Source organism: Ictalurus punctatus, chromosome 13, assembly GCF_001660625.3.
Source record: "Ictalurus punctatus breed USDA103 chromosome 13, Coco_2.0, whole genome shotgun sequence".
NCBI classification, from domain to species: domain Eukaryota; kingdom Metazoa; phylum Chordata; class Actinopteri; order Siluriformes; family Ictaluridae; genus Ictalurus; species Ictalurus punctatus.
Genome location: NC_030428.2, coordinates 17,920,308 through 17,942,864, shown reverse-complemented (window position 1 = coordinate 17,942,864; position 22,557 = coordinate 17,920,308). Strand labels below are relative to the sequence as shown.

The 22,557-nt window shown below is 37.9% G+C and overlaps 1 protein-coding gene across 18 annotated transcripts in view; it reads right to left on the bottom strand.

Moving 5' to 3' along the window:
- Positions 1–6,706: 6,706 nt before the first annotated feature.
- The window catches only part of svila (supervillin a), an 81,425-nt gene continuing 65,574 nt past the window's right edge, over positions 6,707–22,557 (bottom strand). For 16 of the 18 annotated variants that reach the window (XM_047159278.2, XM_047159279.2, XM_047159266.2 and 13 more), the window contains 22 exons: positions 22,114–22,200; positions 20,592–20,678; positions 20,316–20,493; positions 19,901–20,073; positions 19,497–19,652; positions 18,926–19,062; positions 18,094–18,241; positions 17,796–17,941; positions 16,897–17,072; positions 16,020–16,167; positions 15,602–15,795; positions 15,387–15,469; positions 15,055–15,203; positions 14,849–14,954; positions 13,588–13,795; positions 12,732–12,865; positions 12,500–12,655; positions 11,865–12,008; positions 11,213–11,334; positions 10,844–10,999; positions 10,311–10,331; positions 6,707–7,552 (listed from right to left, as the gene is read on the bottom strand). In XM_047159278.2, coding sequence (XP_047015234.2) covers positions 7,466–7,552; positions 10,311–10,331; positions 10,844–10,999; positions 11,213–11,334; positions 11,865–12,008; positions 12,500–12,655; positions 12,732–12,865; positions 13,588–13,795; positions 14,849–14,954; positions 15,055–15,203; positions 15,387–15,469; positions 15,602–15,795; positions 16,020–16,167; positions 16,897–17,072; positions 17,796–17,941; positions 18,094–18,241; positions 18,926–19,062; positions 19,497–19,652; positions 19,901–20,073; positions 20,316–20,493; positions 20,592–20,678; positions 22,114–22,200 — 2,996 coding nt within the window. In that variant the 3' untranslated portion in view covers positions 6,707–7,465. The remainder of the gene's footprint in view (positions 7,553–10,310; positions 10,332–10,843; positions 11,000–11,212; positions 11,335–11,864; positions 12,009–12,499; positions 12,656–12,731; positions 12,866–13,587; positions 13,796–14,848; positions 14,955–15,054; positions 15,204–15,386; positions 15,470–15,601; positions 15,796–16,019; positions 16,168–16,896; positions 17,073–17,795; positions 17,942–18,093; positions 18,242–18,925; positions 19,063–19,496; positions 19,653–19,900; positions 20,074–20,315; positions 20,494–20,591; positions 20,679–22,113; positions 22,201–22,557) is intronic. The other 2 variants (XM_047159268.2, XM_053684894.1) reach the window with 1 other exon arrangement.

Genomic DNA, 22,557 nt, shown 5'->3' with positions numbered 1-22,557 from the left:
TTTTATTTATGAGTTTCTTTCATAAGTATTAGGAACTCAAGTCCAAATTCACTTTTTTTAATTTATTTTTTTTACTTTAAGACAAACAGCAGAGTGACGCATTCTATGTACAAGTATTTTAGTAATTATTCTAAAATACTTCTAGATGAGGGGATGAGCCCTGTCCTGGAGAGCAACATTGGGGTTTAACATTCTACCTCACCTAATGACCAGTGCATTCATCGATTAGATTTGGAGTGTAAATATGGGGAAGAAACAAATCTCTGTGGCCCTTCATGACATGAATTTGATACAAGTGTTTGAGATTTTGTGCCCTAAGGTTTTCTGAAATTCTTAAACTCATGCTTTGGAAGGAAGAAAAATAAATAAATAAATAAATAAATAAATAAATAAATGTCAGTCTATAACAAATCCATAAAATAAGACAAAGCTAGTCACTTGATTAGGACTAACTAAATACTGCAGTATACAACTGTACATTATGTTAGCTTTCTTGATAAAAATGAAGCATTAAAAACAACAAAACTTACTGTCAGGTAGAGGCCAGCTCATGCTGCCATGTTCCTTACTGTCTTTTAACGTCCTCTGTGAGGTTTGATTGCTTACAATGGAATATTTCCTCTCAACTGTCTCACAGATTTCTGTGTCTAACTGAAAAGGACAGCCCTCGTTACTTGTTCAATCTTTCTCATCAGCTCAGGGACTTGCACAACTTCTCTCTTCTCTGTTGTATCAAAAACATGGTATCTGTTCCCACATTTTTCTCCAAGCCACTGCAGGGCATCCTCTTCCGCTCACTGAGCTGTTCCATGTCTACGTCCTCCATCCAGACCACAGTAGTGAACAGCACTATGGTGTGATTCCAGACGCAGTCACCAAGAAGTTGCAGATATTCTTCAGTAGTGTGTTTGTTCAGCTCTTTGAAGGAAAACGCTGCTCCCACAACCAGAAGGAAAACAATAGGAGCAAAGTTGGAACAAAGAGTCAGAAGACTTTGCACTATCTGCCAGTCAAGCACAGGCGTTTTCTAAAAAACATGCTCCCAGTCTGGAGGGTCTACTACAACAACCTGTCTTCCTGCTACTCGTCCATGCTGCTGCACATTTGCACTCTCTTTCATTTGGGAAAAATGTTTTCACCTAGGATAATGTTTCCAACTGTAGTCTATCCACCTCTTTTCTAACCAATAAGAACAATGTTGAGCTCAGGATCTCTGTCTGAGGCCCCTGTAAGCGAACATAAAAGCTCATAAATGATTTCCCAATTCATTTAGGTAAGGAATAAAAAAAAAAAACACAGCACATGTGCCGTTATAGGGAAATGATTGTATGATGCGATGAGGCCGAAGTGAACCTGATTGTTTTATTCCTATTATCACAGCAATTTGCGAGTGATTACATTTATTTTATTAAAGAATAACATACTTACCCATTTTCAATGCCCTCGTTCAGTACATTTCATTGTAGCATTGGGCCTCATTTATCAACGTTTAAGTAAAGTTGTGTGTAAATGTTTGTGTAACCCATGCTGAACAAAACAAATTCATGGATTTTGCCAGATTTACCAGCCATGTGCATAGCTCAGCTGATTTGCATTAGGTCACTCCCCCAAAACTCCACAAAAGGCAATGCTCACAGAGCTAAAAATGATGAGTAAATGACCAAAAAGAAAAAAAACAAGAAAAGAAAAGAAAAAAACAGGGGAAGTTATTTTGACTCACTTCTATACCAGTAAAATAATCTTGAGCCGAATCACAGAAAACGTGAATTAGATGTGAATCATGTGAGCCGAATAGAAATTATCTTATCTCAAAAATGGGGTGGGGGGGTGGGGGGTGGTATCACTCAGTACTAATAAAGTGTTGCACAGCAATAAAAGATGCTGCTGTTACAAATGACTTGCAATGACTTGCTCACCATCGAAGTCATTGCAATACTTCCTCCTTCTATACAGCTGCATTTCTTCCTAACGTAATGACTGGTATTATTTGTCATAATTGTGCCAAAATTATATTGGCTTGCGTTCTTTATTCAATGCCAATAACATGAACAGAATGCATTTTACACAAGTTATTAAACGTGTGTGTATAATTGAAATAAAAAGTGATTTAAACTTGACTAAACGGACAAGCTCAAGCAGGGGGCCTGGTGGACACTGAGCTGCGCTAAGCACTATGTCCAGGAGTATCCGCTATGGTAATATGTTTTCCTTGAACTTCTCCTTGACTTTTTGCAGGTTTTGTGAAATGCATCCCTTGCCAGAATTATGTTTCCTGTTGAGCTCTTTTCGGAATACTGATAGTCTGCCAGCAAAATTCTGATCTCCAGAACTGTGGCTTGTGCCTCCTATAAAATAAAGAGCAAAATGTGATCAAAGATAATTATTTTACTGGGTCAGTAATCTGAAATCGTGTAGAAGCACTATGTAATAGGCTAACTGTTGACTCCTCATACCTGCAGTGTACAAGTCATTTTAACTGCTATGCGATTACAGCAGGTTTCAGCTGACTAGTTAACTTTAGCCAGCTAGCATACACTGTAGGCTCTGTGTTGAGTAGTGATTCCAGAGAATGAGTACAGTTACACTGTGGAATTGGTGATCAAAGCTCATACAGCAATCAGTGGCAGCTAACTCTGTCCAAAACAAGTTCTAGCTGTAGGTAAGAGGTTGTGTTCTTGAACCTAGTATTTGGTAAGTGTTACGGTTACACTATATACAAAAAAGCTTTTTATTCTCATGATGATCTTTAATATTGAGTTGATGATAAAGGAAATACATAATTACACGCTTAGAGGTGCACATTCTTGAGCTGCATCCCGTCAGATTAATCCACATGGTGTTGACGAGCACACCCCATGTGCCAAAGCAGCTTAAAATAGCATTTTCCTACCAGTAAGGGCCAAATGCTTTATAAACATTTGAAAAATAGCAGTGGTCATTATAATCAAGACATAATATTCTACTTACCCATTTTTGATCCCAGCATCTTTCTCTCGTTCTGTGTCATTAGCAGTCTTTCTTCTGGCCGTTTATCATCTTATCTATCAAACAGTGTTTGCTCATATTTTCTTACACCACATCATCTTTAGTAGTTCTGTGATCTGAATGCTGTCACCATGGTTTCAGTTGTTGAGAACATGGATTTGTTTCCACATTTATGTGCAATCTGCTCGAAAGCCTCGTCTTCACTCAACATATTCTACATGCTGATTGCCATTTGAGTATAACAATATTATATGATCCCAAACTACATGGCCAAGAAGCTCTGTGTTCCTCCATTGAATAAGCCATTTCCTTCGTGATCAACTTCTCACCAATGACTAGAAGGATGGCGTGAGGTCCAGGATCACACAGTGGCATGCTGAGCATTATCTAATGCTTATCACGCTCTGTTGTGTCGATCAGCGGAAGGCTAGGCCATCGATTAGGTGTGATCACTACGGTTATTTTTCTACTAGATATCTCTCTATCCCTCTTTTTGCACTTGCTACTTCTCTGAGAGCCAAACAGATCTCTCCCAAGGATGGTGTTTCCAAGTGAAGCCAGGTCAACATCACTTGGTCCAATTAGTATAATCGTCTGATCTGAATGATATGTGAAATTACTGGTCAGTTATGTAATCATGTGTCAAACCGGTGCCTTTGGCCTATGTCAATCTAATGACAAAGAAATAAAACAGACTTAAACACAACCCTGTGTTAAAGCATGTACATAAGACAATACACAGTGACTTGCAAAAGTATTCAACCCCCTGGAATTAATCACATTTGTTTGAATAACAGATGATAAATACACAATACTGTCAGTATTCCCCCCCATCTCAAACTCATGTTCTCTTACAGTAACTTTTCAAATTCAAAATGAATATAAAGAAACTATCATTTAAGCTGAGCCATATGGAAGCACAAAAGTTACTCAGTGAAGATGGGGCAGTGTTTTTTTTATTAGGAAGGGTGTACTTAATTTTTCCCAGACCTGGTTTACTTTTTGGGAAGAAAAATTAACATATATTTTGTGGTCATTTGGAATTATTTGTTTCTTTATAGAAGTTGGTGAGAATCACACAACTGTTATTTTGGCCCTGATAAGTACAAAACAGAATTGAAGGAGGCTGTACCCCCCCGCCCAATGATGGAATAGATTAAAAGAATCCTGACTCTATCTAACAAACCAGCTCTAAATTTTGAGCTTGCTCAAAATTTGTTGTGACAACACAGATCGTTTCAAGCAGTGATCCACCTCAAGAATCAGGGGAACTTCACAGATTTCTTTTGACCTATTGCCCATTTGTCATTGCAAATAGCAATACATTTAGCATTGTTTCTTATCAGTGCCACTGCCTTGCATAATTATTTAACCCCATTGAAATTTAATGTAATGTTACCACCTGTAACTCAAATTGATTTAATTGGGATTTAATTTAATAGTGCTGCACAAAATAGCCTATAAAATGTCAAGGAAAAATCTCTATAGTTTGCACAATTATTTATTTAGTCCCTGTGAAACTCCTAAATTCATTTAGGGAAGATGCAGTTTTAAAGACGAACATCACTTTTTATAATTTTGTACAATTTTATTTTATTTTTTTAAATTAAATGAATAATAATGTTATTAGGAACTGAGGTTATGTTTCTTACAAGAACTTAATTACTTTTGGTGTAAAAATGGTAAGTACCAAGACAATTTAACCAAGTTTCACGGACATGCCTGGCACGTTGTAGGTAAGAAGAAAATGAATGATCCATTTAAAATAGCTTAAAACAGGGGTCAATCCTATCCACAATGGGTCGGTGTGGCTGCAGGTACATTGCAGAAACCAATCCGGATTCCACTTATTTAAGCAGTTCATCTATCATCAAGTGTGCCTCCAGTTTGGCTGGTATGAAAGCCTACAGCCACACCAGTCCTTTGAGGATAAGACTGAAGACACCTGCCTTAAAATGACAATAATTTATAGTAACATGGCAGTGAACAGAAATATACTTACAATAAATCTTACTGAACAAAGACATTTTATCTTTAAACTGTTATTTTTTGTTTTTTTATAAAGTGTACATTATGCCCAACTCCATAACCTATTATTTTTCTTAATCTAAAGATAAACCAACCTCAACATATTTTCATCTAAATCCTTAATAAATATCAATCAACTCAATACATTGCAGGAACAAGTTTTCCCACATGATGGCATCATTCAAAGTACAAAGTATTTTAGAATACTACAAAAAAAAAAAAAAAAAAAAAAAAAATCACACAGACCAAACATTAAGCCGTTTTATTCTTCACGGTGGATATTTGGTCTATTAAACTTAGAAGACAAGTAATAAAGTAATTTTTACTTTACCTGTACCTTGATCTGTGGGACCCAACCACTACCCACACACGTCAGTGAGAAATGAACACACTAACAGAATCTTGTATGCATTCAGAAAACTGGATGAACTACTTTATGGTACAAGAAAATGGAAAAAAATAAATAAATAAAATCTCATAAAAGCACATTCTTACAAATCGATTCAGTTGACTCGGATGTTTAAAACAAGAGGAGCACACCACTGACTGCATATTTTCATAGTTCACCGTTTTATTTCCCTCAGATATTATTTCGACACTGCAACAGTAATTATTGCCCCATCTGTACATTGTGTTTGAGGAAACGCACTAAGCTGATTAGATACTGAAAAGGCTCGATATGGAAAAAGCAAGGAATCCAAATTTCTGTCAAACACCCACACATACATGTTTAAAACGGAAATACTCTCCAATGACTAAGGAGGAAATTTCCCCCTTTTTAATGTAGTTTTATACACACCCTTTGCCTAGTTATTAGGTAGGTCTTATAGCTACGGTCACTGGCCCTTTAATCAGCTACAATTACTATAAAGGTGACTTGGTAGGTTTAAATATACCAAAAGCAGCCTGTTGCTATGTAGATCTCCACCACAATAGAACACAGTAGTGTCAGTGCAGTGGTTCATTTCCACTGATGGTAGAGATGGAGGAAGCTGACATTATCTAAATCAACAGGCTACAGTCAGTAATTATACCTACAAAGTTCCTTATAAGGCAAGTGTAGCTGCTACAAGGGCCTGAATGTACAATGGATATAAAAAAGTCTACACACTCCTGCTATAATGGGAGGTTTTTGTGAAGTAAAAAAGAAACTAAGATAAATCATGTCAGAGCTTTCACACCCTCAATGGGAAATTACAACATATAAAAAATAACTGAAAAACAAGTCACAAATGGAAACACAACTAGGGGGAAAAAATACCCTTCCAATAACCAGGTTGTATAAGTGTGCACAAACTTTCATAATTGGGCATATGGCTCAGAATGAACCAATCACATTCAAGCTCATGTTCAAATGTAATTTATGTTCGAGAGATCATCATACCAAACGTCAGGTGATGTTTTGCCCTGGATTCCTGTGCGAGTTCAAATATAAAACAAACCACATAACGTTCCTTTGTCTCATCTAAATCTCAACTAACCTAACACATCAACTTGAACCTGGAGATGACAGATAAAGTTTCCTGATGCTTTAAAACAAGAGGAGCACATCATTGACTGCATATTTTTGTTTATAGTTCACTGTTTATTTCCCTCTGATATTTTATATAGTCACAAAAATATTAAAATTGCATACTATTAGATTTCATTATATAAACTGTACACGAAAGCGAAGGCACTATACACTGTAGAATCTGAGCAAGGAGATTTAATTCACCTCCAGTTCAACAATATTTAATTAACTTCATGTGATCAACACTCACACATTACTCAGTCACACCCACACCTTTCAGAACCTGTATGACAACAGGGAAATTTGTGATGGCATGTACACCAGGCTGTGAGTGACACAGGACAGGATTATTAGTACATTATTATATCTGTAAAAATTCATACTCTACTGTACATTTACTGCAACTAAATCCATGTAATGTGTTTACACAAGTAAAATAATGGCGAGCACTTTAAAGCAAAAACAGTCTGCAGGTGTGATGTGGCCGTTAAGTTAATCAAACGATCGTAGGTCTTTTATTTTAGTTTACAGGAAACTGTATGGGCAGCTTGACTTCTGCTACATGAACATGTAATGGAATGAACAAAAAAAAAAGCTGGAAAACACTAAACCTCAAATCAAAGAAACATTACAGTAATTTACAGGTTTTTTTTAGTTTTTTTTTTTTTTACAATTTAATAAGCTGAAAAAAAAGGAACAGAAAGAGAGATACGCCAAGAGGCTGGTAAACCTCTGCTGATCTCTGTGCATATCCACCGCTCCTTTCTTTTCTTTTTATATCTCTCTGCAGTGCACTCACACCAGCACATTCTCATGTGTACATTTATAAAGTTCAGCCAAAAAAGGGAGTATAAGCTGCACCACATGCATGTTCCATCTCTTTCAACGCCGCAACAGTGATCATCACTCCATCTGCACATCGTCATACTCCTAAACCCACTAGAACAATCCTTTGTCTTTCTTCAAATTCACCTGCTTCCATCCTGGCAAAGCTTCATACTCCATCCTGGTCATCTCCAGTGCTTTCTGTAGAAGGAACAGACGTACAGAAACACAAACACATGGCATTTGAGGAAACACACTAAGCTGATTAGATACTGAAAAGGCCTGTTGTGGAAAAAACAAGAAATCCAAAGTTCTGACACAGAGACACACGTAAAACTGAAATCCTCACCAATGCATAAAGAGAATATTCCCACCTTTTAAATTTAACTTTATGCTAGGACTGCAACTAATGATTATTTTCATAATCAATTAGTTGGTCGCTTATTTTCTTCTTCGATTAATATGTTAATGCGGGGGGGGGGGGGGGGGGGGGGGCACCTTTCAGTACAGTTTTTTCGTTTATTTAAAATAAAATCCACAAACTGAGTGTTATAAATATAAACTTCAGACTAAAACTTTACATAACTGTTTGCCCAATTATATACGACTGAAGAGACACACACATCACACATAAACTAATATACAAGTTTATATTATAGAATAATATTTATGCATTACTTTTTTATAAAAGGTAACGTTGACAAACAGTATACTGAAGAAAGTTATTGTCGGTGACTAAATACGCTAAAGCTAGTGGCGTCACATTACGTGAGTATGACGTCGACTAGGAAGCAGCTTATACTTCTGGTTAGTAAAAACACAAAAAAACAACTGCTAGTTTTACTTTTGAGATATTACGTTTCTAAAATTCATCCCATAGACGCTAGAGTACACGGTGCATAGTGTAAGTGTACAGTACGTCATTTGGGACACAACTTTAGTATTTACTCTCGGAAGCGAAGTAATGTAGTGAGTAAATGTACCTCGTGCCGCACGCAGACCAACTAATGAGATAATGAGATTCATTGACAACGATTTTCATAATCGATTATTATTGATTAGTTAGGCAGGGATGAAGGAAGCTGACAAATTATCTATAGCAACAGGCTGCAGTCAGTTATTATATCTACAAAGTGTAGCTGCTATAAGGGCCTGTGAATGTACAATGGATATAAAAAGTCTACACACCCCTGTTAAAATGGTAGGTTTTTGTGAAGTAAAAAAGAAAAAGATAAAATCATATCAGAACTTGTCTCACCCTCAATGGGAATTTACAACATATAAATATGAAGTGAAAAACAATTCAGAAACGGAAACAAAAATAGGAAAAATGAAGTCCCCCCCACAACAAACTGGTTGCATAAGTGTGCACACCCTTTTATAATTGGTGATGCAGCTGTGTTCAGAATGAACCAAACACATTTAATCTCATGCTTGAAAGTAATTTGCACACAGCTATGTTAAATTAAATTATTGATTATTTTAGGTTAAAGCCCAGCTGTTTCTATCAGAATGTTTTTGGAAAAAAGAGTGGGAAAATATTCAAGATGTGGCACGCTGATAGACTCTTACCCAAAAAGACAGTTGTATAATAAAATCGAAAGGTGCTTCAACAAAGTATTACTTTAGGGGTGTGCACACTTATAAAATATCCTAGTTGCATAAGTTTTTTTTTTTTTTTCCTTTTTCCCTTTTCTGATCATTTTTCACTTTATTAGTATACTTTGCAATTGCACATTAAAAGGTGGGGAAAGTTCTGATATGATTTATCTTGTTTTTTTTTTTTTGTTTTTAAACTTCACAAAAATCTGACATTTTAACAGGGGTGTGTAGACTTTTTACATCCAAGGCATATCTAATGGATATGTAATTGCATTTCTACAATAGTTACATTTATATTGTACTTTTCTAGACCCTCAAAGCACTTTGCATAGTATTTTTTTTTTTGGGGGGGGGGTCTCCTCAACCACCACCAGTGTGTAGCATCCACCTAGATGATGAGATGGCAGCCATAGTGCACCAGAATGGCCACCACACACCAGTTATTAGTGGAGAGGAGAGAGTGATGTAGCCAATTCAGAGATGGGGACTATTAAGGGGCCATGATAGATAATGGCAAATGGGGGAATTTCGCCAGGACACCAGGGGAAACTCTTGTAGTAAAAGTGTCCCGGGAATTTTAATGACCACAGAGAGTCAGAACCTCGGTTTAACGTCTCATCGGAAAGACAGATAGTGCAGCACTAGTATTTCAATACACAAGAGGCCGAGAGGCATAAAACACAAGTTTGGACTGGCACAACATGCGAGATATCAATTACAAACTGAAATGTATGAACATGATGGCTAGTTGTTTACTCAAGGCATATTCAATGTTTTGATATTATACCTGCGATAATGCCATATAATACCACTATAGCTTTAATAATAATAGTTTTAACAGGACATATATATGCGATTACATTTGTACTTATGGTATGCAGCTGTGGTGTTTTATTTGTCATACTAAGAGGTGCATGCTAAATAATTTTAGTTTTCAGTGCTTTGTCATGTGCGTGTTCAGTTTAAGAAATCCGGTTGCTGACTAGTATTTGGCATTATTCAATATTAATAGGTGTAGGTCATTTCTGCATCTGAAGATATAGTGGTTAATAGCAGGGCTGGCACACATGTACTGAATAAATGGACATTACTGTACATATACCAGTAAACATGTGGATAAAACCAGGAAGTCTCTCTTGATAAAAACAAATTAATCAATTAAATGTGAGAAGCACATGCATTAAATAAATAAGAAGTGTGTTATCTTGTGTGGCAGGTCAGAAACCAACACCAAAGGTTATACAGAAGACATGATTTGGTGAGAGTTGTGAAACAAGCAAGTGAACTTCTGGTTGATGGATTCCAAATACAAGCATTGTGTGAATGTGGGGAACACCAGCAGTCTGTAAAAACTCACCTTCCCATAGGCCCCTACACCCTAAGGGTGAAAGGAAAATGTAACCACTGTCAGATATGATACTATGTCACCACAAGAGACAAATGGCAAAAAAGAATAAGACGGAGAGAAAAGACTTCGTACAAGAGGGTGAGTAAAGAGGACGGAGAGTAGATTATGAGACGGGGTACAGAAAAACAGACCAGAATGAATGAAACAAAAATAGCATCATAATATCACACACATCTGGCAAGCCTTTACCTAGTGAAGATGTGACAAGCTTAAACTTGCTGGCTATTACAATTTCTAATCAGAACTGCAAAAAAGCTACACAACGCTGTCCATTAGAGACAGACTAGGGTTGACATTAGCAACCCTCTAATGTGAATGAAACCTTTTAAGCATACAGCGCTAAACTCTAGGATAAAGTCAGCTTCAAGAACTCTCTGGACAAAGTTAAACCCTTGTTTAACTGTTTAAACTGTTTAAACCCTTGTTTTGCATGTTTTTAGAATGATCAATACACAGTTCATGAACACAGGTTGGGATCTCACCTCGAAGTCTTCGTCTGACAGGTAGAGCTCGAGGTGCAGAGGGTCGACACCTTCTGGTAACGGCCGGGCCATGAGATCAGCCAGTGGATAGGTGGTCTTACAGAGTCTGGCCAAAACATCTTCCACTAGAATGATCTGATGACATACTTCCGCTTCCTATAACATGGAATACGGCAAAGAGGGGCAGTTAATGGTTTATTTTCCATTATTTTCGCTCATTCATCCATCCATTCATATAGATATCTTCATCTCATCATTCTTACAGATTACATTCGTTGTACAATTAAAAGCATTTTAAGCTGCATGTCTTTGGGGGCTCTGTGAGTGCTCTTGAGAATGTGCATTCTGAGAGTGCGTGAAGTGAAAAACCTTCTCGGTGATCTCAGCGATGTCTTCTCTGTGCTCCCAGCAGGGGAACATGTTAGTAAATGTAAGTGGCTCCAGTCCTGCATGAATCAGGTAGGCCTTTGGAGGCTTCTTTTCGTTCTTCTCTGCACATACACAAAAACACAGAGAGCAAAGAGTCAAAAGGGCACAAACATCTCTTTCAAACACATTCTGTTTCTGCAGTACACCTACACAGAGAGTTGTTCTTGTGATCTTACAGCTGATCTCAAGGAAAATGGTTAGGATGTAGTTTTAATTTTAGCTGCTCAATACTCCACAGATTATACCAGGTCTGGGTCTCTGGTTGTACAGATCCACTCCACAGAAAACAAACTGCCCTGATGTACTGAATAAATGGGACAGCCAGGTTGTGCAGAACATTCCCATTCCCAAACAGTCTGCAAAGCTGGTAGGAATTTACCCAAACAGACTTCTAGCTGTTATAGCAGCAAAAGGTGGTTCTAGTACTAGTCTGAACAGGATGAATGCTTATGCAAGCAGCATCGTTCATCATCATAATCTACAGTCAGTATAAACAGGTAAAAAGTATTTCCCGTTTCATAATATTACATGGACGTAAGTTTTTCCACACTCATTTTCACTACCTCAATCTATACATCTCTCTGCTTCTTACCTCTGCAGTACTGGAGCACAGTTTCCATGGCACACTTCCTGTCTAAGTCCCATCGGATGCGGGCGGAGCCTGTGTTCTCACTATCCTGAGACCACCAGCCCTGCCACAGGTACACCTCATGATAATTATCTACCAAAAACAGAGCTGTAACAGAAACACAAAGCAGAAACTGTATTCCTGGATCAGTGCATCACATATTTCCATGTTTATTCAGAGAATAAATCCAAAAAGTTTCTTTTACAGTTTTACAGGCTCACTAGGTTGATTTTGCTATACAACTCTCTTGATAATATAATATTGCATAAACAAGAAACAAACTGAAACAAGATCAGACAAACTATATTATAGCATAACATGTCCGATAGGGCACTTGTGGCAAAACAGTGGAGCATCAGAGAAGTCTTATTTTATTAATTAATGTCTTTTTTCATCACAGTAACTGAAAATAAAACACAAAGATGAAGCAGAAGTTACTGAGCGCTCAAGTGAATCTGATTGTATACCATGGTACATACAACAATGTATCTATGTTCCACTAGACACAACAGGATTTAATACACAGTATACACTGAACAGTATCCAAGCATGTCATTTTGAACACAGTCTTGTCAGTGTGTTCGGTGTTTGTACTGCACCTGGCTGAGTGACGCTATACAGATCTTCCTGATGGAAAGGCATCGAGTTGACCAAGTTCGGTTCTCTGGATGGACAGATCAACTCCACGGCAACAAACTCCCCTGATGTACTGCTTAAGTGGTATAACCGTGGCGTAAAGTTAAACTTCCCCAAATCTGAAACACAAGTTAACGTACACGTTAACTAGCACACACACAAAACACAAAGAAACAGCTAGAAAACCTGACTCACCCTGAATCATACAGTCATATGCCTTGCGGTCGCGTCTCCCGAGAGCTTCCCAGAATCCTACCGGTTCAGTGCCTTCCTCACACTCGTGGATGGTCACTTTGCTACTGCTGTGAAGTCCTGCCTCTAGAGGACACCTGAAAATAAAGCACCAACATGACCGATAGTGTGCGTGGTTAACTTGATCACTTTGTGGGGGCCAAGTCTCTCCATAATCAAAGAAATGCATGACAGTTTTGATCAGGTCGCTTTGTTACATTAAAAAAAATGTATATTATATTATATTATATATATAAAAAAACATATTTTGAAAAGTTAAAAGAAGGATCGCTGAAGATAAGAGTAGGGTTAGGGGTAGACTTTGTAAACCTTTATACCCAACCTGCATTTTATAGATGAATCTTGTATTGTATCCTGGTAACATTTTAAACACATTTTCACTTGTAGACAAATGAATGTCTAGTAGCTCAGACTGAAATCTGATAGTAATCTGTTCATATGCAAATCAGATCATTACATTCAAACACCATCTTAGTGTTGTTCTTTAGTCATTTTATAAATAAGATATATAGTAAGTATCTCGTCATTAATCTTGCTAATGTTTTTTTTCTCGCCCTACAGCACCAACATTGATGTATGGGTCACCTACTGGGAGGTGCTTTGGTTTTGCTTGCGAGATATAGTTAAACTTGTACAATGTGTGTGTCGGAGACCACTAGCTGAACTAATTTGAGGGATGCACTTACACATTCATCTCTATCCAGATATAAACCTGATATTCAAAATGTACGAGACAACTTGGTGTAAAAACTCTGATGGATGATAATGTGTTTGTTCTGTACGAGTTGTGTTTACTCACTGCTCTTTGATCTTGTTAGCAGCGGTGCGGCCCACGTCCTGCGTGTGTGCTTGGGCCTTGCAGCCGTGCCACAGGTACATGCTGGCTTTGGGGATGTTGAGCAGAATCATGGAGGAGCGAGAACGCAGGCTGCTGCAGTGACACACCACCTCCAGCAGGTGGCCCTCTACTGGCTTTTCTCCTCTCACACAGTACAACCTCCAGTCATCTGTACACAATGGGAAGTAAAATAGCAGGACTCTCAGGATTTTGTTGCAAAAAGTAAGAGAAAATCACACAGAAATTTTCCTATGCAAGAAAATAAATAACTGAAAACTGAAAATAAAGCATTGTGTAGGATTCTAAGAAATTATAATATGAAAGAAAAGAAACTAATCTTAGTGTTTTCCTTTATGCAGTGTATTTTGTTTTATGAACGGTCAAAGAAAGCCACTCAAGCTTGGTAAGATGATATCTACTGCAACACAAGCTGCTCTAAACCCCCAGTATAAACACTATCTGTATCACACAGCATTTTCCTGTTTCTCCATTATCTATATACACACTAGTCATGACTGACAGGCAGGAAATAGAAATTTTATATGGAGCCAGAGTTTTTAAATTTTTATTTATTTATTCTTTAAATAGTCAGTAACCCTGATGCTTTAGAGTCCTCCCCTTCTACACAGAAAACACACATGCACTCAGTTACCAGTTAAATAGGAACACCTACCTTGTATTTACTGTTAGTTGGGATTTCATCAGGTAAACCTATATAGGTGAATTTGGAGGTATTCAATTACTAACTGTAGCTCTAGACAAACCGTCAGCCCCTCTTCACCACAGCCATCAACAATAACAGCCCACCATAGGACCACAACTAACCACATATTACATGGGAGGTGGATCATTCTCAGCACAGCAGTGACTACATTATGACGTGGTAGTGTGTGTTGCACTGGTACAAAGTTGTCAAACATGTGCGTAATAAATAAATACCTAAAAAAATAGCATCTGAGTTAATGTTACCATATTCGTACACATAATGGTATAATACCCTTTAAATTTCCAAAGGGACAATTTTTCTTGATCAACGTTTTTCTTTGGTTTCCGGCTGAACATATATATTAAAACCAAAGTGTACTTCACATACTAACCCTCCTCTAGAGGAATACACTGAAAAAAATATATATAAAAGACTGAATCAACCATCATACCAGTCATCTTAGCATATAATCAAAAGACCTGCAGGCTTAACAGAGACATCAAGACTGTAACATACTCTGTGTATTCTCTTCTTCCTCTTCTCTCTTTCCTGCATGAATCATCATGCCTCCATTAAAACACTGTAGGAAACAGGGGGGTTCCTTCCCCTGCTGCACCTGGATCTGAAACACACAGAGCTACATTATAGTACAATAACAGAGATAGAACACGCTCTAGTAATTTAATAAGAGTGTGTGAGGTGTGGATTAAGTCAAGGATGACCTGTGCTCCTCTCTCCTCATCCAACTCCACAGTCATGAGAGCTGATGTCCCTTTCTCACTAACAGTGGCGTTACGACCCTGCCAGAAGAAGTACGCACACCTCTCCTTACCCGGGCCAACTATCCGCTCAGAATTCAGCCTTTTCCCAACTGTGAAAACACACACACACACACTTCACTTTTCCAAGATGTCCAACAGTGGCGATGATGCAAGCAAGATGGAGATAATTCTTTACTGAGAGAGGGCCTACGTCAAACACTAAAAATGAATAGGTATAATTTGTGTTGCTTTAATACACACGCTTACACGAGCACCAAGGAAGAGTTACTCACCTGCTGCACTGACCATGTACTTCCATTTAACTACATACGTGTCTCCCTCATGGAACTGCCCAATGCTCTGCTTAGGGAGCCGACTGCATTAGGGACACACGTCCAACAATTTAATACGCAGCATGGACTTCAAGGACCATTCAAGTCACTTTAAGTATTACTAAATATTGCCTGTATAGAATAATAATAAATAAAAAGCAGGATCTGTTCTGTACCTGTAGTCAAACTCCAGGATATGCCACACATCCACAGACAGAGTGCTGATCTCAAAGTTTCTCCGGTCATCTCCCTCCACCATTCCATAACCTCGGCCCACATCCACGCCGTCCAGAACGGTCCGAATGGGGGCATTGGACAACGGCAACATCAGAGACACATCATACGAGCGGCATTCACCACTCTGCACCTCCTACAGGACAAAAATCAGGAAAACATTTTTCCATATTTTAACAAGTTATATTCCATAAAGTCAGTATCAATTTAAAAACCCTTTAAGTTAATTTCTCAATCATATTTCACTCATTCACTTGTATATTATAATCTGCAACTGTCATTAATAAATATCTACACACTCACAAAGTTCTTTGTATCTTTGGTTTTATGTGGAATTTTAAGACCTTATTGACGCACTACCTTATTTTCACTAGCTTGTATGTTATCATTCCTCGTTGACGCCTTCTTGGAGTCACTCCAGTCTAGAAACTTTTCCTTAAACAGCGTAGTCTCATTGTGCTGGGTCATCCTGCCAAATACAGCCCAGTCTGGCCGGCCTTGCCCTTTCCTAAGACAAACACACACACCATAAATAATGCCACAGACAAACTATATTCATTCTGTCTGTCTGTGTATGTATGTATGCATGCATGTATGTATATATAAAAATCAGACACATGCCAGAGAGAGAAACAGACAGGTGAAGAGATGCGGGTTTTGTGTTTCAGGAAATGTCATGGCTACACTATGCCTTGTTTATGGACAGTAAAATATTTGGCAGGAGTCTAGAAAAGAGTTCAGCATTTCATAACAACAAAACACACCGGGAGTCAGGTCTTTAAAAGTTTCCGATAACAAGATTTTCTAGTGTGTATAAAGGAATATTCCAGCATGTTAAACTGGATATCTGTGAATCACGTCTGTAATGTATTCGAGATTACCACTTACAAAAATTCCACACCTTTGCCTGCAATATGGTTGTATTGTTACAGTCATGTTATATTGATGTACTTTAACAGCAGCACTCAGAATACATTCATGAGAGAGTTTTGAGTCAACAGGTTTTGCATTCGTTTCTCAGTACATGACAAAGTGTATAAATTGTTGTCAGTGTTAATTGCAAAGCTACATGTGAAGTAGATTAAAAGATCAGTTTAAACAAACCTGGAGTATTTATTTAACTATAGAGAGAAAAGAGAAGTTACAGAAACATAAAGCATACTGCATGTTTGTGTAGAAAGTCCCAAAGAAGAAGGACGTTACATTCCCTAATGCGATGTTAAACACTTGTGCAGACCTGGGGATAAGTGGGTTGCACTCTCCTGGATCTAGTGGGTTGATATCGCAGGTTGTGTAATCAAATGTTCCATTCCAGAGGTGCTTTGCCAGCTGAAACGCCACTTTTCTTTGTGCCAATGTCACCTCTTTACCATGCCACACATACACCTCACTGCCAAAATCAAACACCAGGACCTGCAAACACACACATCAAAAATCTGTGGCTCACACAATACATACGTGGCAGCCTAAGAAGACCCTTTACATTGTGAAATTTAGATAGGTTCCCTCTATCTATCATCTAATTAATATATATATATATATATATATATATATATATATATATATATATATATATATATATATATATATATATATATATATATATATATATATATATATATATATATATATATATATATAGAGGGAATACATGTTGTTTTGCCCTATACATTTAACAGCAGGTATCTGATTACAAACCGAATTGATTAAACTAATGTCCATTTCTAGACAGCATGTAACTTTCCACAAACTGACATTCACTGTGTGAGGAAACACCTACCTAGCAAGGTTTCATTCATCTTTAGGCAGAATAATTGCATTTAACACTGCATTTATTAAATTGGCTCTTATCTGATTATATTATTTGCAGGAAGGTAAAAAGCAAGTTCAAAAACCATGTAAAACATTTCCAAGTCCTTTTAGGGAAATGTGTTTATGGTTTCTAACATTTAAGATGTTCAAGTATGTCATGGGCAGTAAAATCCTACTTTTTGGCTAAAACCTGAATGTTTCTCTTTTTTGTGTGTTTGCTAGAGTTCAGTGTCTTTGAATAGGCTTCTTCCAGACTGCCACACATACATGTATAATACATGTGTGTTACTAGCTGGTAATTGTGGTTAGCTAGCATGGCCTGACCTCTGCAGGGCTGAGCATGGTGCAGCGTGGTACTCTGCCCCAGAAATCATCATCAGGCACCAGCTTGTCCTCATGCAGCCTGTAGACACAGTTTGTCTCCACTATGGCAGTCTCATAAAACTCATCCTCCTCTGGAGTTCCTGCAGCTGTTATTTACAGAAAACACAATTTAGATATTAAATACTGCTCTCACAGTAGCTTTGACCATCCAAAGAACCACCGTAACAGCAGTTCAGACAAGCGTGTTACATTTCATGCACATAAGCTTATCACAGAATGCAACAATGAGACATATCACCTTGGTAGCTGGTCTGCCCTCCCAGAATCTTCCAGAACTCCTTGGATGCGTGGCTGTGGGTATTGATACCCTCCTCTATGGTGTGAACATAAGTGGCTCTGCATCCAAGGTCATGCTTGGTCTGGATGAATGTGGCCAGCTCCGCAGCCTGTAAACAGGATAAAGCTGATTTAAGAACATTAACACCAACCACAATATAGTGAAGATGTTTACATGCCCAGAGATTTAAAGTGCCTTAAGCTAGATTTCCGATACGACCATCACAGTGGTAATTGAGACTTCTGTATAAAATAACATAATACAGACACTGATATACTGTACTATACAAAGTAAAATAGAACATATGGGCTACTATCCATGGCAGAACCTACTAAATATATTACTTTATAATAATCAAGTAACATATATAACCAAACTAAATGGACTGCAAGGAAAAGGTAATCTGTGGATGTGGGGATTTCAAAAAAGTAGGTCAAATACATCTCCAAACAGAGTTCAATGGCCTCTCGTGCTTTAAACAATGTAATGTTTTGGTCTGAATGACGATGCTCACTTGTTGAAACGTTTCCTGCCTTTTACAACTGACTTCCTGCTTCTGGTTTGATGTAAAACCTCTGACTTCCTGCACGTGGGGGACTTTAATCAAGCAAAAACATGGGCTATTTTATCACTCTCTGTCCTGTTATTAAATGTTATCATATTAGTACATAATGCTATTTAAAAACTTTTGTTAAAAAAAAAAAAAAAAAAAAAAAATGTTGAAGTGTGTGTGTGTGTGCTGTGGGTTTGGGGAGAGGGGGTGGGGGGGTGTGCGTCTAGGCAAAACACTTACCTTGGCCTTCTCAATGACATTTGCAAACTCTCCTATCCAGATAAAGCAGTACTGGGGTGTAACCAGGAGGAAACAATCGCCACTGTTCAGAGATGAAGCTCTAGGCTCAACTAGCCTCGTCTGGACATGCCGTCGGCCTAGTTCGTCCGAAAAAGAAGAAAAAAAATAAGCTGATCTGCTTCGGTGCTTTCTCTAATAGAAAGAGGAAAAAACATTGTAAGACAGTGTTTGACTTGTGGGCAAGGAAACTGACAAAAACCCCATAAGCTCAATCCTTATGAGGAAATGTCTTCCACAGCCAATATAAATCGACCAACATTAACAACCTCTGTAACAAAAGCAACATGTCTCCTGAACAGTGATGGTCTTTTACTCAGTAAAATAAACTTACTGTAACAATAAACCTTAACAAGTGCCTAATATGTACAGACATGGTAGAGACCCCATTGTACAGTATGCTTCACAAAGATCTGACAACTAAACTTATTTTTGCGACGCACTGATAAATAAATAAGTGTCCTAAACACAGGAGATCTGCTCTCCCCACTTCAGGGATAGTAAAGTGACAGACCTTTGACCTGCATGAGCATGGTGGCCTTGTAAGGCATGGCACTGTTGTGGGAGCTCTGCTCTGAGACCTTCAGACTCCGCAGACTCACACTACTGAAGTTCTCCTTACTCGCTAAGCCTGCCAGAGCCATGGCAGAGAACCCACTGTTCTTACACACTGAGAGAGAAAGACAGGAAGGGAGAGAGACACACACATAGTTGTGGTTTACAAAACTGAAACACAGCTTCACACATGCACAGTAAAAAAAACCCTGTAAAAACCATAGTCAGATACACATAGCACCTCTAATGTGTCTGAACAAATGTATGATAAACACACAAAGACTCCAGCCTTCCTTCTCTGTAACAGCCCATTTAATCTGCCAGTTCAACTGTTCTTTCACAGCCCCTCTCGCAATCACTCACTCTTCTCTTGCGTGATTCTCTTGCTCTCTAGCACACCAATATTAAGTCTCTGCTCGGTGTACTCATGTCTGATGTCCTCTCGTGCAGCCAGCAGCTTCAGAGGGTTCCTGGAGGACTGCACGTTTCGGGATGGACGCACTGCACGTTTGTGCTGCACCATCTCTGAGGTCAGCCTTAAAAACACACAAGCCAAAAGGTCACTCTATACTATAAGCGTATTTGAGAAGAATCCTGAGCCATGAAATTGGATCATATCGTATGTTTTTACAATTTCCTGTTAGATCAAATGTTACCACAAATACATTACTTTAACACCCAAAACAATGGCATACAGATTTCAACATCTTTAATAAGTAGTTAAACGCAAAGATTTAAAGCCTTCAGAGCCATTAACCTGATTTAACCCTGGTCTTACTTTGGCATCTGAGTTCCAAAGATGGCATCAAAGTCATCGTCGATCTCCACTTTACTTGTGATATTGGCAAGTACATCAGTGTGCCTGTAGAACTTATCAAAACACTCGTCATCCAGAGTCATGACCTCTTTAACCGTCTTCTTCGTTACTGTAATTGTGGACTCTGGAAACCCGGCCACTGAATAAAAGGACAGAAACAAACTAGTAGGTATTTTTTTTTGGTTTTTTTTGGTAGCGTGCCGTTTAGACTACATATTTACAGTCAGGGCTCCTCACCTTTACTGTTTAGCCGACCCAAGAAGGACTCCAGCTTCTCCAGCTTCTTGTCTGACTCAAGCTTTATATCGTCTCTGACCTCAATCTCTGCAAAAAGCATCATTACAAAATAAAAAATATTATTTCTTGAGTCATTGCACAGAACGGTACAACAGGCAGGAAAAAACCCCAGAATAATTCACAATGTAATAGAATGAAAACAGGACCACATCCCATCTGTTATGATGCTGTTATAAGATTAGAAGTGCTTGTTATATGGTATATGCTTGTTTAAAGACAATGGCCATACAAGCCATTTACCTGAAGATGAGGAAAACATGCGCATACATTATTCTGTTAAAACAATGAACATGTACTTTAAATTCTGTTTGCATAAACCAAGTACTTTATGCATTGTAATAAATGCAATCTATAAAAAATGACCACTACTTAATTTAAAACATATGACATTACTTCATTAATTCAAAAACTAACAATGAAATCAAGAACACACACACACATTTCATGACCTTAATTTTTTTTTTATCTCTCTCATGGTCACATTAATTCATGTTAGGCATCTCCATAAGCAGAGTCTGAATATAGAGAACTTTCCCAGTGAAAATAGTTTCAAAATGTTTTAACTTAAGATATTTAAAACATCAATTATTTCCCTGCTGCTTGTTTAAAAGAAAATGCCTTTGGACATTGTGCCAGCGATTGAGTGTAGGCGTCTATTGCACCAGAACAAACAGCCTGTAGACCCAGGTGGCATATTATATCTATACTCTCATTCCCATTTCACTTCAAATGCCAACACCATTCACACACTCAGAAACAGGCTTTTTAATTTTTTTAAAAGGCACCTACCTTCTCAACAGATCATGTCTATGCTCTTATACATGTCTATACATGTCTTATGTTTGTATATCACCATCTGTAATCAGGTGTAAGGTGGATTTACAGCGTCTGTGAACTAGTAGGTTAATTAGCTGAGAAAAACTTTAATTAAATACAACACAAATGCTTACAAAGGTTGTGTTCAGTTTAATGAGTCAGAGTTTCCCAATAAAAGATTCCAGCTACTGTTCGCAGAACAGCGATTTGCCTCTTAGTTAGCATGTTCTGTGCTAAATTATTAAGTTATTATTAATTATTACGTTCTGTGCTAATTAATTGTGACTAACAAAAGTGTTGGGGATGAAGTTGGGAAAGATTGCGTTGTTCTTATTCATAAATAAAATTAGCCCGAAGTAGACATTTTGACTCTCAGTGGTATACTCTTTCCAAAGACAGGGGTTCATGCATTTTCCAACAGGATTTAAAAGTATTTCGATGTCTTCTTTCACTCAAATGCGCAACAGTGGATCACTAAAGCCACAGCTGTGTATAAATAGACATACGCAGCATACACTTGCACAAAATACACCAAATTGGTACAGCACAGTGTTCTATTAAACATTTGAGGTGAACGACTCAATGGCCAATCATCGGCAACTTTTCAACCCCTTTGAAAAGTGGATGTACTGTAAGAGGAGTTTACCTTCCAGAGGTTTGGAGATGGCGTTCTTGTTTTTGGGTGATGTAGGAGTAAATCCTGGATTTGTAAGCACCATGGGGGCTGCAAGACCTGAAACAGAAAGTCAGTCCAACAAAAAAAAGTTATCTGTATACACTTCAATTCAATTTGTATAGCGCTTTTAACAACGGACACTGTTACAAAGCAGCTTTACAGAAATAAATCCACTCAGGATATACATTTTAAAAAGTGTATGAATTTATCTGTGACCTTACTCCGTGCCTTAAAAGTGCTATAGTCAAATACAACATCTTATATAATAACATCATACACCCTTTTCTCTTGCACAAATCCTTTAAGCACGGGAAGATTTAGAACTGTATCATTGTGATAAGTGAATTTCTTTTGTACATAACCTTAATGATGAATAAGTTTCTTGTTTTAGAGGAGAACCTCACACAACTATGA